At 35.9% G+C, this 18,846-nt stretch overlaps 1 protein-coding gene across 1 annotated transcript; it reads right to left on the bottom strand.

Annotated features, from left to right (window-relative positions):
• Positions 1-1,116: 1,116 nt before the first annotated feature.
• On the bottom strand, positions 1,117-18,580 carry DTHD1 (death domain containing 1). The gene is made up of 10 exons (XM_086747494.1): positions 18,310-18,580; positions 14,299-15,109; positions 13,457-13,787; positions 12,715-12,894; positions 11,648-11,892; positions 11,316-11,480; positions 10,439-10,728; positions 8,845-9,089; positions 2,009-2,066; positions 1,117-1,406 (listed from the first exon to the last, which is right to left on the bottom strand). The coding sequence occupies exons 1-10, from the start codon at positions 18,578-18,580 to the stop codon at positions 1,117-1,119; spliced, it is 2,886 nt and encodes a 961-aa protein (XP_086603620.1).
• Between the last annotated feature and the right edge of the window lie 266 nt (positions 18,581-18,846).

An 18,846-nucleotide genomic window follows, 5' to 3' on the forward strand; every position in this document is an offset into this window, starting at 1 on the left:
ACATGACAGCCTGTGTAATCACAAATTGATATTTGTGTGTGTAAATAGTAAGCAATCAGCTTTTTCCCAGAATTGTGTAATTCACTGGCACTTGCCAACTACTTTGAGCCTTTAACAGAAATGTCAAAATTTAGTGGTTTTGGTATGTTCTATGAGGTGGATTACAATATAGCAGCAAGTAACAGAAGACTGTAAATTAAAATATTATTTCAGTAGAAACACAGTTCTAAAAGTTCAATCCTGCTATTGCTCTGAATTTTAAAAATTAGGTTAGTCTTTCTTAGCATTCTGGAAATAAATGAGGTTTTAGATATTAAAATACACGGCTAAGGAATGGCACAAATCCACCTGGTTTACTACCTGTACCTTCAATACAAGAACGCAGTATAATGAATAAAATTTCAAAGCAATACATTTAAAAACTTTTAAAAAGAAATACTCCTTTTTCCAAATTAACCTGATGTTAACTTGAAAAAAAACCCATTACCACGACAGACAAAAGTGAGGCAACAAATCCGGTAAATTGTGGAAACAGATTAGATATTCACCTGGTAACTGAAATCTGCTATGACATTCACAAGGATAAAAAACATTCACTGAGAATATAAAAGTCAGGATCACTTACTAACAAACTTGAAAGTAAGAACAAATTTCCTCTGTCTGGGCATTGTAATGATCTATTATGCTTTCATCTGAAGAATCTGTTAGCTGTTATTATGGGATATAGAGTAATCCATATATTATGGAAAGAATCATAAGATTTTGATGAAATATGGTGAATAATTCCTAATGTTTAAAGTATGTAGAAGTATGATTCTATGCCCATTGTTACGGTACATGCAAAGTCCTTAGAAACCTATGCAGACCAGTCTATAATTCTTCATACTTCTATTTTCAATATCTCACTTTTCCATGTAAGAAACGTTCACTTCTAGCAAGCAAGGGCATTGCTATTATGCTTTGCTTTAGTAAAGAGGTTACAGAGTAACAAATAAATAAGCAATCTGATCCCTGACTGGTATCCTTGTCACTTGTTCATCCAAAGATGTGACAGAAATATTCACACCTTTCAACACGAGAGAAGAGAAATTGGGCTGTTAGTTGCCAGTGAATATGTCAAGAGAACACTTTATTCTGCCACTTAAAACGAAGCTCTTCTGAAAGATCATTTCTGCCACTCTTCCTCAAATAGCGAGACAGAAGCTGCTGTTTATCAGCTGACCTTGGAAGAGTCTTTTTCCAGCAGCAAAGCAGCTCATAGATCTGGTGTGTTAAATTATCAGGGCACTTCAGCCTAACAAGCTGAAGTACGCTCCGCCGAACAGGTAAGCATAAAGCAAGCAATGATGTATTATCTTCTGCAAGCTCTTCTGCAAGCCAATATAGCAAGTTGTCCCATAGGGCCTCTGAAGGGCAAAAATTAATAAATTAAGATCATTATTCTTCTGCTATGTAAATCTATCTTTCTTTTGAAAAGCTTTCTAAAGCTGAAGAATGAACTCAGTGAATGAACTCCTCAACTAAATGCGGTTTATTTTTTACTTTAATGTAAACATCATCACTTCTTCTTTCTAATGCAATTTTTGGTAACTGCACTGCGAAATGAAGTGAGTTTAGTCAAGAGCAGATTCAGCAATGATCTATAAATTTTGGAACTGCACGGGGAAAGTCAGCAATAAAATAAAAGGGTTTGGGCATTTCCTGTAACTGACATCAGTTATACTGGAGCTTTCCAGTACAAACTGAATCTCCCTACACAGAAAATGATAATGCTGTTCAAGCATCCCACCAAAACATTATCTTACAAGAGCTTTTGCATTTCCTGGTAAACAGATCACCTTTTTTTCCCCCCTTGAATATATTTTAACTCATTAACTACTTTGGTTCCTGAGTATGGCACTTTAATATGTCAGTTACAGCTGAAACAAATCTTGGCATTTTAAAAAAGTAAATAGCAAGTATAACTATTATTTATATTGATATTAATACATTATATATGTGTTCTTACCTGATGAATCAGAAGAAATTCTTTTTGTGCTTCGTGGACGGTTGATCAACTTTTCATGCTATCAGAGAAAATGTGTTTAGGAAAGAGAAATGACTAAATGAGTAAGAGATGAGATGTAGGGTATGGGAGTGGATTGCAGTAAATTAGCATTTAAGATTGGTTCTACCTACACAGAGGACTTGTGTCATTATTGAAAACCAGTTAACACCATCAGCAGGTATAAATCAGTATACAGCTATTAAAATAATGAAACTAAGTCTGTTTACATCAAATGGATGTTTATTGCATCTTATTAAAAAGTGTATAATTTATACAATTTTACAAATCAGCACCATTATGCCATGACTTGTGTATAGAAAATCTGTATGGAGCCTTTGTACATGTAACGGATTCTAATTTTCAATACTGCATTAACTCTGCTTTGCTGTCTCTGTGTGTGTACCATACTGTTTCAAGGAAATAATAATAAGTTTCTAGATATGCAGTAGCTAGGTCTAGAAATCACACTATGTTTGTAATTATAGTTTTAATTTTGCATAGTTCAACTTGTAATTATAAATCACTAAAAATCATCAGAATGCAAAAGACGAGTTCCATTAGAAAGTACGGAGTCCTTCCTCTTTCTTCCTCTGAACACTGGAGAGAAGGAAAAAAATACTTTCTCCTTTTTCCCTATGGCTGAGAAAGAGGAAAATCTTGTGGGTTTTACTGTTGTTTCTTACTCCATATAGAACAAGAAATTACTTACATAAGCACTGAGCAAAAGAAGAGATTAATTTTTATCAAGTGAAGTTCAGCTCTTTTTTTTTTTTTTGTTAAAAGCTGTAATTGTCCTCTTTTAGTGCCTCTGTTACTTTTGCCACACACATCCAGTTGTATTACCTGGCTGTTTATGCACAGGTTTCTCTGTAAGGCTGGCCCCAGGTTTATTCACTGAGCTGCTTTTTCCCATTTGTGAATTAAAGAGCACGAAACTCTGACTGGATAAATTACTCTCCTTTTCCTGCTAGGCATACTGAGCCAGAGCCCTCCTGAACTTATCTTATACCCAGACTTTATATATTGTTCAATATTTGGAGTGTTTCATATGTACTGAGCTGCACATCCAAAAAGTCAATACAATCATAACCGTTACCTATGCACCTGTGAATTAAACAACTTCTCACCAGGCCTGTACTCAGGCATCTTGGCAGAGGGTTTCAGTGTGCACAGGACGCACACAGCATGCACTGCTTGGCAGTGCAAAACCATCCTGTGCTGTACTCATCTTGAGATGTCAATCTGTCTCATCTTGCATGCTTCTACACCAATTCAGCCACTGGATGTGCCCTAGCGTGAAGATGGCGTAACATGGCTGAAAAGCCTCTCAAAATAAAGGGAATATAAAGCTTGTCCAGAAGGGGGCATTGTTCTTCTTCCAAGGCTCAGCTTTCTTTGGCTTTGATTAATTATACATTTATATTTAAACTTATTTTCATTCATTCATGAGCATGTAGCATCTCAAAGGTCTGTATGAGATTTTCAAAGTTATTGTATATGAACTCAATTACCCATGCACTGACTTTAATCTGAACCACTTTATGCTACTTAAAGTAGTAGTAAAAATGATAAGAATTGAAAATGAGCAGTGTCTAGAAATAGTGTAATAATATACAATACATTAGACCTAAAACATTAAATCTGCCTTTAAAGATTAAATGTCTGTGGTGAAGCGCTAAATTCACCCACGGTTCAGCTGCACTGGCATGCGGCCCGCTGTTCTGGTCGACAGCGTAAGTAAAATACTCGTAGCAGTCAAAGCAGTTTTCTAGTCTGGAAGGCCCTTCAATTAGCTAAGCAACTGCCTTTCTGAAGCAGAAGATCACATGCTATTTGCTGTTAGACAGTCATTAGACATAAAACTTCAGCAGAATAGTAATTTGATAATGCTTGTATGTATTACAACAATCTCTTTTTGCCAATCATTCCAATTTCAGCCAGCAACACTGAAGTGCTCTCTCAAATGGACCTCTCAGACATGACCAGACTCTCGCAGCATACCAAACAGGACACACAGAAAAGGAGCAATTAACCTTTTAAACTCTTTAGCCCAATTTCACATAAATACAACTGCTTTGAAATCAGCAGAAATATTACTGATATGCACACACATACTTGACATCAGAACCTAATTCACTGTATTTAACTTGTGTTGAAAATAACAGTTTTGACCAACAAATGTTTTCTAATGCTGAGAAAATGAAAGCTCCATAAACAGGAATCGTTAGCAAAGATCAGCTTGCCTCTATACAAGTGTAGCATGTTTAAACCAAAAACTGATGTGAATTGTTGCATACAAAGTAAACCACCACTGCTTTGAATACTTCTAGAAATCTGTTTGTAAGACAGTGGATAATGTGGGCACATACAAATAAAAATGGCTTATAATCTATATAGGTACTGTCGTCTCCACAGTTCAAGAGAAATTTAGGTGGGAATTTTACAGAAATGAGTGAAAATATAGTCAGTTGCCTTAACAAGTAATTAACAAGATTTACTCTGTCTTTGTCATAACCAAAACTAAGCATTGTGGATAGTTCTAACTTTATAATCTGTCAAAAAAAAAAAAAAAAAAAAAGGAAAAGCCCAAACTTAATTTCACTTTGCTGAGAAAATTTCTATTGTTATTGGCAACACTGAGTGTTTGTGATCTCATGGGTATTAAAACTAACTCGTTAACATAGTTAAACCAAACTGAAGATATTTATTAACTCAACAACGTAGTAGAAATATAAATAGTCTTTGCTGTTCTTGCCCTGCATTTACTGCTATTTTGAGGATTTTATTTCCAAACCATGAAAGGCTCCCCCAGCATACTAGGAGCAGGTGAGAAGTTCGTCAACAATGCTGCAAGTCAGACTCAACTAGTTCACAATTTAGAGATGAGAGCCTTGCTGTGACAACTGGAATTCTCTAAGCTGCTGTGTAAGCAATACTGCAAACAACACACCATTATCAATAGGTGAAATATGGACACTGAGCATTATGTTTTGTCATGCTTGTGAGATTTGTGGCAGCTTAACTGCTGTACTGTAGTAGTATACATACGATAGAAACCAGCAAAATTGGAGGATCATTGCTTGGGTGTACGTCTACGCACATGAATGTGGTCAGACAGTCCTAGGTGCTTTGGCAATATATATTAATAGCATCAGCATATGACTAATTACAGACAGTGCCAATCTCAGTTCGTATTATATGAACATTAACACAAGACTTGTACTTTAATGAAGTGGTAAATAGCAATTGCATTTGACAGTTGGCTGGTGTAGTTGTTTGTACAATCAGTGCTTTGAATTTCTCCCTAACTGCATTTTCTCATCCACTTTCAATTATTTCCTTTTATTTCTTTTATTCATTAGGAAGCCCACCTCAATGTGAAGATAAATCTGATTCAAGTATGTTGATCAGATCACGGATAGCAAAAACAAGGATAGCAAAAACAGTGCTTTCATAACTGTTAATAATTTTAGAACACATTATAAGATATGGTAAGTAACTAGAATTTCCTTTTCATTGCTCTGGCATTTAATTGCATCTGGATCATTATGTTTAATATAGGTTTTTGTCTCTCTTCGAGCCAATTCCTTTCCTAGCTCAAACAGATTCTAAATTGATGCAAATATCCTGTGAAAATGAGTTCATCTTTTGATTATTTTTGTATGTAAAATGTATGTTCTTTTATGTTATTGGTTACATCTGGCACTTACCAATATAATTGTTCTTATATCCTGTGAAAGGGGATATAATAATTCCTTTTTCAATTCCTCCGTAATACTCATAAGTGTATACAATATTTCAACTTCTGTCAAAACTGCCTGAAGTGCTGTCATCAATATATTCTCTCTCTGCCTAGAACCATTCCATGTTTCTGATTACCTTCTTTCTCTCATCTTCTTACAAATCCTCTTTCTGAGTTCTGTGACCAGAGCTGCAGAGTGCAGTCATGATGTGGATGCCTTACAGATATATGGCATAAACTTGTTTTCTGTTTTGTTCTCTAATAATTTGGAACATTCTGCTTACCTTTTTATTTGCTACTTTGAAGTTTTCAGAGATTAAAATGACTGAAGATTTTTTGGGGGGGGCGTGGGGGAGGTAATAGGTAATTTAGATATGTATAAAATCAGATATGTACTTCCACCCCAACAAAACACTTATTGACATCTAAGTAATCTAGTCTATTTTCTAGTTGCTCAGTATCATAATAGTCTGTGATTCTACAAAGGCAACTTTAGTAGTCTGAATATTTTGTAGTGTCATCAGACTTTTCACTTAATTATTCAAAAGTTTGTGATGAATATGTTAGCATGGATGTGTGGGACTTCAGTAGTAATTACCTGCCCTTGAGAAAACCAGCTGCTTTTTCCTACTCTATTTTTTCCTATCTTTCAGCCAGTAAACAAGCCAAAAGAGAATAGATTTTGTTCTTAAAATTTCTGTGAGTTTGTTCAGCATGGAATTAAATATTTACTTGGCTGGAAGAAGAAAGTATGAGGAGCAAAGAGTGAGCAACATTATAACTTTGTGATAATGAATGTTACATACCACTATATAGGGGTGTCGGTGAAATTCCTTGTGTATTTATATACCAATAGCAAGATATGTTGTATTTAATTTACTAACTATTCACCAAAGTCAAATAATCAGCTTAATTGACTTTTATAAATCTTCAAAAAGATGATAACTGAACTAGCTAAATTATTAAGAAATATTTCTTCTCTATTAAAAAACCTGACTTCAGGCATTATTAAGGCAATATCTTTGTTGGCAACATGGACAGTGAGATTGAGTACATCCTCAGCAAGTTTACCAATGAGACCAAGCTGTGTGGTGTGGTCTGAAGGGAAGAGGTGCCATTCAGACGGACCTTGATAGGCTGGAGAGGTGGGCCCGTGCAAACCTCATGAACTTTAACAAGGCCAAGTGCAAGGTCCTGCACATGGGTCAGGGCAACCTCTGATACCAACACAGGCTAGAGGATTAAGAGAGCAGCAGCCCTGTTGAGAAGGACGTGGGGGTATTAGTGGATGAAAAAGTAAACATGAATTGACAATGTATGCAAGTAGCCCAGAAGGCCAGCCATGTCCTGGGCTGCATCAAAAGAAGTGTTGCCAGCAGGTCGAGGGAGGTGATTCTACCCCTCTACTCTGCTCCAGGACGCCACCTGGAGTACTCCGTCCAGCTCTGGAACCCCCAACATAAGAAGGCTGTGGACCTGCTGGAGTGGGTCCAGAGGAGGGTCACAAAAGTGATCAGAGCGATGGAGCACCTCTACTGTGAAGAAAGGCTGGGAGAGTTGGGGTTGTTCAGCCTGGAGGAGAGAAGGCTCCGGGGAGACCTTATAGTGTCTTTCCAGTACCTCAAGGGGGCTTATAAGAAAGAGGGACAGGCATTTTAGCAGGGCCAGCTGCATTAGTACGAGGGGTAATAGTTTTAAACTAAAAGAAGGTAGATTTAGACTAGATATAAAGAAGACATTTTTTACAAATGGCTAGTGGAACAGGTTGTCCAGAGAGGTGGCAGATGCCCCATCCCTGGAAACAGTCAAGGCCAGATTGGATGGGGCTCTGAGCCACCCGACCTAGCTGAAGATGTCCCTGCTTCTTGCAGGGGGGTTGGACTAGAAGACCTTCAAAGGTCCCTTCCAACCTAAACTATTTTATGATTCTGCACTAATATGCATAGCAGTAGACTGTATATGCCAACTCAAATCTAAGACACTTGTGTTTTAATATAAATGCAATTAAATCATTTAAATCTTGTTCTTATTTTACAGTAAGATTAAATAAAGTGGAACAATGGGTAGATCGATGGAAGAAAACTAATGGATGCCTAGAGTGTGCCACAGATTTATCATTTTTTTAATCATACCACTGGACCTCAAGAGTTCGTATTTCCCTCTTTGTGAACGCTATACATGGAACACTAGCCCTGTGGAAAAAGAAAGTGCTTGAAAGCATGTGATTCTCAAAAGGAAACGTACATTTTCTATGGAGTTTGTCAGTACAACAGATCTCCTTTTAAAGTCTTCTGCAGTAAACCGTTCATAATTTTTACTTGGGAGAATGGACATGACAGAGAAATCAAGAGGTATGTTTGTGAAATAAAAGATGTATTTGCAGGTGGCAGCTTAAGGAAGAGTGAAGTCAATTAAATTCAAAAAGAGACACATGTTGCTGCTTGTTACCAGAGATTTAGACCAAGTGTTACTGCACATATTTTGATATTAGAATGTATGCAAATCTGATAGCAGTAGCCTAGTGTCAGCATTTCATACAATATAGGGTGCTGATACGTAGGCTCCTTGAAAAGATTACAATGAGATTTCATTGCAGGAATATTAAAGATGAATTTATGTAGCAATAGCTTTCACCAGAGATGGAGATAATTGCCCACACGGCTGTATTGCAGAGGCTTATCAGGCATCAGAAGAATCAGGTGATAGGAGAAAGATAGGTTACATGAACCATTTAATGCTCCTACAATTTGCAATTCCGCACTCCAAAGACAAGGTTCGAAGTAGATAACTGAAATTCAAGTAATAATTTCTCAGGGCCATACTGTCTGGGGAGAGCAAATGGGTGAAAAACCAAGTTCATGTTTGGATAAGAGTCCCTTCCACCTGCTAGGAGAAATTCTGAGTGTGTTTGTACATTGCTGATGGATCAGAACTGCTCCATCAGTGATTCCTGTGTATCTGTAAAGCAAAAATCATACCAAGATCCTTTTGCCTAACAGATATATGGTAAGGGAAAAAGGGAAGGATCTCTTACGTTATCAAGTGAGACACTCACCTTTGGTAACGTTAGTGCTAATTTACACAGTGGAGACTGGTGTTGATATTCACCATATGGCAAGGGTTGTTCCCATTTCTTGGTTATCATATCTCTGGTAATTTTATAAAACACTGCTGTTCCTTTGTAATGAGGTGAACTGTGGTTACCAAATTCATCTACTTCCTTAATTTGGAGCTCCAGCCTGGGTTTTCTTTGTGAATGAAAAATCAGCCTGTAGACTTTTCCAAAATCCTTTCCATTCTCTGCAGTCCATACAAAAAAAAAAAAAAAATTAAAAAACTTTTTTTACACTGTATTTAGAAGTGTGGCACCTAAAATAATTCAATAGGGTGAGTCAAGTGTGGCACCTAAAATAATTCAATAGGGTGAGTCAAATAGAGCTAATCACATAGCATTTGGTTGTTCTTTATCATTATTATTACTATATACTGAACATCGGAGGTTCAAACATTCCTGCCAGCCTGCTTCAGTAGTTGAAATGCCTTCATAGTTAGCTGTCTTAGCCCCTGAATTGTTGACATAAGAAATAAGTGGTGCAGGTGTGCTACAAGTTGAAAAGTAAGGAACACAGAAGAGATAAAGTACATAACATAGAGAGAAATAAAAACAAAACTGTTGTGAATGGAATTAGAAGCATATGCTTTCTGATTATTCAGAATAGATCTCTGTCTATCTGTAACAACAAAAAGAATGGAAGCACAGAAGCAGGTGCATTTTTAGGATTTGTAATTCCATTTTTATTGATACATCTATAACACTATCCTTTGCATAGACAGGCAGACATCCCTTGCAGGCTGACAACTTCTCTATTTGAAGAATAATCCTTTCTTTAGGGTAAACAGAGTTTTCAATGGAGATTATGTACAAAATATTTGGAGGGCCAAATATATATTTATATGTTCTTTCCAAAACTGACAGAAGAGACTATATGTAATTTTGTGTGAAAATTTTTCTGAAGTGTCTTATCTCTTATCCCTTTAAGCAAATCTCTGAATGGTGGCAGCAACTGCATGGAATTTTTGAGGCTGCTAATGGGAACGGCGTAACAACTCTCTCTCATCACCTCTATTCATTGTGCAACTTGCAAAAAGCAATGTTTTGCCCTGGATTTCAGTGGTTAATCTTGCTCGTTTTAAGTGTTTTTACACAGATAAAATAGCAGACTGGTTTTTTTTTTTTTGTTTGGAATCTGTTTAATTCCTATCAAATTATCTTTGTATTGAAAAGCCATTGGTGGAATCCTGTCCTTTTGAAATAAAAGATAAAATGCCAGCTGTTTCCAAGGGACCAGGTTTCACAGAATGGCAGAATTTGGAAGAGGTCTCTGAAAATCATCTTGTCCAATCCCCATACTCAAAGCAGGGTCATCTAAAGCAGGTTGCTCAGGATCTTGTTCATCTAGTACATTTTATTTCTCAGTCAGAGCAGTTTTCCATGCAGTTCTATGCACCTATTATTTACAAGAAATAAAACACTGAAATAACTAAATGTGCTCTGACTAACCACAATCTACTAATGTTCACATACAGTATTTCTGAACAACTGAGGTTACAGATAATGTTCATGCAGATACCTGAAATAATTACCTTACCTGAAGCAAAAATATTGCCTCTAAATCTAAAATGAATCTGCTCTCCTTCTCTTAATGGGAACTGCTGTGTAGGTTCTGGGGGACCAAAGTAGCCCTCTTCATGGAGATTTTGAAGTTCCCAGGTCAATTCTTTTGATGCAGATAGCAAAACTACTATTTTATATGGGTTTTCTCTTTTCCGATACAGTACCACATTAGCCATTGTGCTACAAACAGCTTCTTCCAGAGCCTGAGCAAAGAGTAGAAGGTATGTGTTTTCCAATAGGAATGAAAGGCGAATGACAACAAAGCTGTATTTAAAAAAAAAAGGGCAAGAAAATAAAGCTCTATCTTAAATCATTTTCTGAACTGCAAACAATTTATTATGCAAAATAATACAGGGCTTAGTCTCCAGTGGACCTTTTGCTACCTCCTTTTCATTCTTGCTTCCAACATATGAAAGGGTGGAAATTTGCCTGTTTTTGTAGTGTTGAGTATATTGACTTAGTATCTATGGATTCAAATACATACACTTATTAGAGGAAATAAGATAATATTTCCGAATAAGAAATAATAAAAAAAAAATTATGGTTTTGTAGTTAGAGACCTAAATCACATTTTCAAATTAAGATTAATATCTGCATTTCCTATTTCAAGTTTTGTATATATTACATTGTGTAAAGTCTATAGATGAAAAAATATTTAAACAAAATTATATTTTCTGTAATTATGAGCAACAAATCTACATGATCTTATACTGCAAAGTAGAAGAAAGAGATGCTGGCAAGTTAATAATTAATAGTGGATGACTTCTTAACTCTACGAATTTCCATTGATTTGTGTACTTGGAAGTAAACATGCTAGTAAATAAAATTTTATTAAATTATTCATACATTACCTTTCTAAATGCTCGTTTAGTTCAAATGACACAAGCCCATTCCGTGCATTCTGGATAATAACATCATCAAACACCTTCCACCCCTCTTCTTTTTTTCTGTGACCTAACAATTTCAAAGCGTCACTGAGATTGTCCCCATTTTTTCTCACAGAAGCACTCACAGCCCTGGAAAGGCAAGGAAGTCTAGTGTTTCTAACAATGTTTAAAAGTAGAGCACACTGTATTAAGGAACTAACACATTTTTAACACAGAAAAATATTAATCAGCAAATGTTAAAGTTAATTAATTTTGATGTTTTGAAAATGCTGAATTTATAGTGAAGTTGTTCTTACCGAGGATGGTATGCCATTGCAACCCTCTTTACTGTAGCACTAATGGCTCTCGCGTGTTCTGTCTCATCTCCTTGCCTTTTTTTTTCTGGGTTTGGAGGACAGGGTAGAGTAATAGTGATTGAGCTGTTAAATGGTTGGGCTGAAGGATGCTGGACATAAACCAGTGCACTAGTAGACACCACTGAGTGGTACACATCGTGTCTTGCTTTCAGTGTTGAAACCAATGAGGGTTCAATTGGCTGAACCTAAATGTGGAAAGCAATTGTACAATTAATTTGCAAATGAATAAATCTCTTACATGCCTTCTTTTTACATATTGATTTTTTTTAAATTGGATTAGACTATCACAGAAGCTTTAGACTCCTTTCTATAACCCAGGAACAATCATACTCACATATCAGCACTTTATACAATGCACAACCAAATGCTCGAAAGTCATCAAAAACTGTAACCTTTACTGACTAAAATATTGTGATTGTTTTGTTCCTGCTTTGAGGTCAAATTTTGAAACTCCCGAGCTCCCTCAGTTTGATAATTTTCTAAGATTTTTCAAATTTGTATTTTTTTTCACTGTTAATTTTAACTTCTCTGTACCCCAGAATAAATGTTTTTATGGGGAAAGGGAGAAACACGTTATAGCTGAAGTGAATTTTGAGATTATCCTCAGCCCAAGGCTAAGAGGTGACAAAACTTTCTATTGCACTGCGTGGTACAAATGATGAAGGTCAAGTGAGAAAAATAATTCCATTAACTTTAACACTGGGCCAAGCAGTTGAAGTCTGGAGTTGATGCTTATGTCATTATTGAAAACAACTGTATTTTCTGAAGTATATCAAACAAAGGTCAATGTTTCTTCTTCTTAACTAGAGATATCCTTGACTACTGATGATATGTAGTTTTAATGAAGTTGACAGGAAACCATTTTCTGTGTATACAATATGTGGAGCTGCAACCACTTTTCAGTTCTAAAAATGGAACAGGTTGCCCTTTAACATTATTGTCATCTTTGCTTCAGAACTGATCAAATAACAGACTTATGGAACAAATATTGCATATTTCAAGCTCACCTTTAACTGAATGGGTGCTGGAGAATTGAATGTTTCTGGATGGTAACAGAAAGAGATTCTAGAATCCATGCTCAGCTTTTGTAAGAGTCCTGCCTTTGGAACAGTAAATGTTTCTTTCTTTAAGCATGACAACACAGAAAAAACACCCAGCTGATAAATTTTCACTTCCGCAAATGTTTCCTGCATAAAGAGAATGTGCGGTTACAGCACGTTGGAGGGAAAGGAAGCTGTGTTCTGCAGTGGATTAACATTTTGAGAAAGCAATGTTATTTACAGAGCAAGGTGTGAAATGAAAATAGATTAAATATTATTGCCACCTAGTTATCTGGTGATTTCTACTCATCATGTAATGTCATTAATATTCCAGTGTATGACTGGGGTGAAATTAAATAAGTTTGTAAACTGAGTGATGAATCTGGCCCAATGCAATTCTTTTGCAGTTAAAAAAAGAACCATCTTGTGTTTCTTTGAGGTGGAGTTTGGACTCATACACGCAGAATTGTGTTACTTCTCTGTGATCTGAATGCAAAATAATTCCCCTTAAGTTTTTATTTTTATCAAATAATGCAATGTATTATACTTATTTACAAAAATCATGAACCATTACTCAATCATTAGTATCGTGGGGATCAAGTACTTGCCTTAATATTATGAGTAAAAGAAAGGACCTTGTTAAATACTGGGTTTCAAATAGAATTAGTTCTTCAGAAACTAGGAAGAAAAGTTCAATAAGGTTACCAACCTTACGGTTTCCTTGATATCCCTCCAAAGAAATAGGAGTTAAGTAATTTGATTGAAAGCTGCAATCAGTCACCTTCACCATAATCTCCCGATAATTTCCTCTGAAGCATGAAGTAAATGGGATTGTAATGTTGATAGGGAAAGGGATTGTTTTCTCATAATCAAAGCATTCAATACTGATGACATTGCTGACCAACTCCTCAGAATCATCCACCACCAAGGAACTAGAGTCATTGATTATCTTACACTTCAGATTCTCCAGAACAGTTGCAGGGGCTTTAATACAACAAACTACTTCACGTTCATTCTTATCGCTCTCTTCCACTAGAAATCTGGAGAAAAATAATATAAAATATTATTCTTTGTATTTTGGGTGGGGTGGTGTCTCATGTTTTTAATTAAATATTTTACTATAACGATGTGCTACATTGTAGCATAAGCAGAGCATTCATAAAAATATATGTTTATGAATAAATAGAAAAATAATGAAAAATTCTATTTTTAGCTTGTTTCAGAACAGCTTACAAATTATTCTAAAGCTGACTAATTGGGACACTTTCCTACTGATGTCCATCAATTTGGGAATATTGACTTTACTGGCTGTGACTCAGTCCCTCTCTGGCATAAAAATAATTTATGCAATCAAATAGAAAGTTACAGTTTACGTTAGACCAAATGGAAGATCTTCATTGCACATCCTTAAGTTGTAAACTGCTATTACGTGCATGACCAGCAGCTGTTCAATATATGCATCTTGAGTTTCTGGGCCCACAGACGTTTATATGTATGCTAATAAGCAATAGTTATGTACATCTGCTCCTAAAAAGAATAATATGTGCTTACTTTTTGTTCATCCAGTGCCTAGATTTTTGAACTTCTTCTGAATCGTTCATAGAAGCATTCACAGCAGTAAGATCACATGTTTGTATTGAAGATGTGAAGGTAATTAGGTCATTCCTACTAATCTCATTATTTGTTTCCATTTTACTGGCTTCCATTTGCTCTGTCAGTCTATGTTCTTCACTTTCTACTCCCTTTGAAGATTCTTTAGCTACTGCCTTTTTTTCCTGTTCGGAAAGATTCGTGACACTTCTCTCATAAATGTCTTTCAATGTGTCAGACAGAATGCCTTCCTCACTGCTCATAAGAGCATCTTGAAAAGCCAGTTCTGGAGATTTTCCCGTAACAGAGCTACCTCCATGAAGTTTATCCCTTCCATTGAAATCTTTTTTCTCTGTAACAGAGTTCATTAGTGGTCTGTGTTCACCATCCTCCTTTTTCATTGGAGGTTCTCTGTTGAAGTTCTGTTCTTCAGCAGGTAAGTTTTCAGCTAATGATGCAACAATGTCTTTCTCCACAGTTTTAGATTCACTTGGCTGGATTTGATTAACATTCTGACTTTCTGTCTTGTTCTGGGAAGGAGTTCTTTGGAGTTGCTGACTGGGACTAGAAGATGCTTGCACAGATTCTGTTGCTTCTCCTTCAGAACAACACACATCTGTTTCTCTAGAAGCACTTTGAGCAGTCTGGATCTGAGAATCATCTTGTCTGCAGCTAGCAGCATAAAGTTTATTTTCTGCCTCTTGAAGGTGTGAGACTGTATTTATCAAACAGTCCTTCACTTTCTGCAGACAATCTGTAATTCCATTGTACTCTGAGGAAAAAAAAAAAAGGTAACCAATTTTGCTATGAAAGCTAGCCAAAAATGTGAAAACTGTTATACACAAACCTAATGAATTCCACCTAATTCCATAGTGCCATTCAATACATGAAGCACAATGTATTTCCTGGCTTTCATTTAATATTTCTGCATTTACTGCTATTCAATTTGAGTGAATTTCTGAAGAATTTAATAGATGAGTACATTTGTGTACTTGTCCAAGTACAACTGTATTTGTCAAAGCACTACTGTGGTGAATCTAATGAACAGCTTCCCAATGATCAGACACTATCTAAATTCTTAATGACAATTGATCTAGAGCATGAAATTGGTAAATAAAAGTCATATCAATTTGGGAAGAGCTTTAAAACTAAACATTATTTATATATATTTCCTAAAAGTGAATCCTGCAAGATTCTAATGCATGAGCCTTTAACAAAGCTGTTATACATGTGATCAATATTAAACATGCTTAGCAGCTCTGAATTTTTGCTATGGAGAACAGAGGATAACACAAAAACACCAGCACATACACAATACCGAAGTTCAGCAGTCAGTTATAGGAATGGTGGAGGTTGCTCTTGCATATAACTGAAAACACTTGGTGATGAAGGGTGCACAAAAAGCACATAATCACTATATGCCATTCATGGAAGATTTTATCTTTAACCTATTTATGTTATTATCCCTCATTTTTCTTATCTTACACCTTTTCTTCAAAATCCTTCCAGATATTCTCTCAAGGATTTCAGATGTATTACTTTCAGCTCTCCCCTCATCTTATGCTGTCAATCTCTGTGACTAGACCTATGTCTTCATTGGTTAGGTATACGGCAAACCTCTCGGAAAATATCTTGCTTATTTCCGTTTGCTGCGCAAGATCCTGGAAAGCTTTGTTTTGCAAGTGAAATCCAGTGAAAGTCAATACAGATAAGAAAATTTTACAGAATGAAAAAAGTATGGTGTACTCTCCACTTACAATGGACAGAGACACACAAGGGAAGGACAACAGAAAAGCCCAATACAAGTCTTACGGGAAACCACTTGCTTAAGTCCACTTTTTTCAATAATGTCATATAAGGTAGATCAATATCTCAAAGCTGGAAAATAATTTTATTGATTAAGAATGTCATCACACATCAATGTGTGATGTTACATGATCTAAATAGGCCTTTCACTTTCATCTCTATTTTCATCTATTTTCTGATAAATTCAAACCTACAAAGTGTACAGTACAGAATAAATTTTTTTTCTAGTTGAACTCAGTCTAAAAATTATTTTGTTGAAGTACTTTCTCAGTTCCCAAATGACTTGTTATTGGATTTTGACTGGATATGGAAAAAAAAAACCCAAACAACTTAACCAAACATATTTTTAATATATTTTTTTCCCACTGTAGTTCAAAGGAATAAAATAAGTTTGTTCTAAGGTACTGCTGTTTTTCCGGGGAGCTTTTTACCATAGTAAAGAAGAACAACTAAATATCTTAACAGGGCTGAGAAATTAAAAAAAAAAAAAAAAGGATTGGAAATAACATAGCTTCGTTAGCATAAGAGGTTGTGAAAGACCACACTTCCCTGTCTCACTGGATGGCAAAGTTTAAGCTTCAGCAAAACTGCCAAAATTAACCTATCTCCTCCCTGAATTTTGCATTCTCTAAACAAAATGAAAAACCCAAACCAAATCATACAGTTCTTTAAACTTCCCTAAATTTAAATTTAAAGATAACAGGGTTGCTTGAAACACTGGCATTTTCCTATGCTGTGAATGTGACTTTTCTAATACTTCGTTGCTTAAAGCCAAGCAAAGACACGGCCTTGCAACTTCACACTACCCAACTGTGTCACATGACAAGACACCTTTTTTTTCTTGTTCTGTTACAAAGTTAACCTTGAAATAAGCCTTCTTTTGTGTTACACCCCCTCCCCCCACCGCTCTTCTAACACTTTGCTTTCCGTGCTTTTTTGATGGTTGATAACACAGCTTTAGAATACAGTGGCAGTTTATATGCAACTGTCTTCAAACCTTTTTGCTGACTGTTTTATGGGAAACTGTTAGATGAGGAAAAGTAGCTTTTTGGAAGGAGAATGACACTGAACTCTTAGAAATCTAATATAAAAAAAATAATCCCATAGGCCATGAGGCAAACAGGGCAAAGCTAGCTTGATCTTGGAGCCTGGAAGTAGGTCCTTTTTTTACAAAAATGTTATTTCATTATTGTGGACACTTTATAAACCTGTAGAACAAAAAAAATCATAAACACAGGCATAGCTAAAGATTTCTGCCTGGGGTCCCTCTCTTTTTCTGTTATGCATCATGCTGTTAGAACATTATTAAATGCAGAAATGTTAGTTTTCTTTTCTGCTTTGATGAATGTATTTTAAAATGTTGTTTCTGAGGAAAGAGAGTTTCTCTCTTTTGTCACAAAATGATCTTCTATTTTTTCAGGAATAAAGTCTGGATTTGGTCCTCACAATAAATTACACCATTATTATATGCACATTGTTATTGTAAATGCAAGAAATTAAATTCCATATGTTTACTTGTGCAGTAAGATGGCAGAAGTCTTTCTTATTTTTATTGTAATCTCTTTAAATATGTTGTTACATATAGAGGACTGTAGACTATAAATATTGGGTTTACTCGCTGACAGCGAGTGGCTGCAGGAGCGGCCTCTGTGAGGAGAGGCCTTTGTTTCTCACTATCCAAATCTATTTCAATTGGCAATGAATTAAATTAATTTTTTTTCCCTAAGTGGAGTCCATTTTGCCCATGGTGGTAAGGAGTAAGTGATTTCCCTGTCTTTACATTGACCCACAAGCTTTTCTATCTTATTTTCTTCCCCTGTCCTGTTGTGGAGTGGGAGTAAGTTGCTGGGTGGGCATCTGATGTCTGGCCAAGATAAACTCATCGAAGCATAATATCCATAAAAGTTTGAAACAATTATGTTTAATTTTATTTTTATTTTTTTCTCACATAATGAGAATTACGAGTCCTATATTGAATCTCATGTAATAGACTCAAAAACACTGTGATATATTTGTTGAAATATGAATTCATTTGGTGTAATGAATGACCAAATACTGAAATACTAACAAATGAAAAGTAAGGTCCCCCAGCATTATCACATGACAGAACTTAGCGTCCAATACACCCCATCCATTCTCTTTACAGGTAAATCACTCCATACTTGCCTGGACTTGCAGCCAATTCCTCGTGTTTGTCATGGAGAGCACACAGCAAGTGGCAGGTATCTTGAATACTTTCTGTAACATTCTCCAGCTGCCGGCTGAGAGATCTGCTCAGCTCTTTTGTTAGAAAGATCAGTTTAAGCACATACTCCACTATACCTTCATTATCCAGATCACTTTTCAGAAGCACATCTCTCGCTAGCATGTTTAGGTGCCAGATTTTTTCCAGAAGTTGTCCAGATTCGCCTGCAGATGTAATCTTACCTTCAGCCATTTCCATTTATGTTCAGAATATACTACTACTATTTTTTTTTCTGCTCAAACACTTCTACAAGGTGTTGTTGGTTCAGACTACTACACTGTTTAGTGTTTGTAGCCTAAACGGAACTTTAAAATAGTACTGTATTCCACACACACTGACAAACAAAACTCTAGCTCAGAAACTCTGAGTTGATGTTGACTATTAAGAAGTTACTTGGTGACAGAAAGGCGTGGCTCTCCTGTAACTAGGGGGAAGGATTGCCAAGAAATGCCAATGTA

Source organism: Chlamydotis macqueenii, chromosome 4, assembly GCF_036417535.1.
Source record: "Chlamydotis macqueenii isolate bChlMac1 chromosome 4, bChlMac1.mat, whole genome shotgun sequence".
Lineage (NCBI taxonomy): Eukaryota > Metazoa > Chordata > Aves > Otidiformes > Otididae > Chlamydotis > Chlamydotis macqueenii.

Coding starts and splice junctions, on each gene's coding strand:
- DTHD1 (XM_086747494.1), bottom strand. CDS start 18,580: ATGGCTGAAGGTAAGATTACATCTGCAGGCGAATCTGGACAACTTCTG. Junction 13,788..14,298: donor AGGCACTGGATGAACAAAAA/GTAAGCACATAT, acceptor ATTTTTCTCCAG/ATTTCTAGTGGAAGAGAGCG. Junction 2,067..8,844: donor TAGCACTAACGTTACCAAAG/GTGAGTGTCTCA, acceptor TTTCTCTGATAG/CATGAAAAGTTGATCAACCG.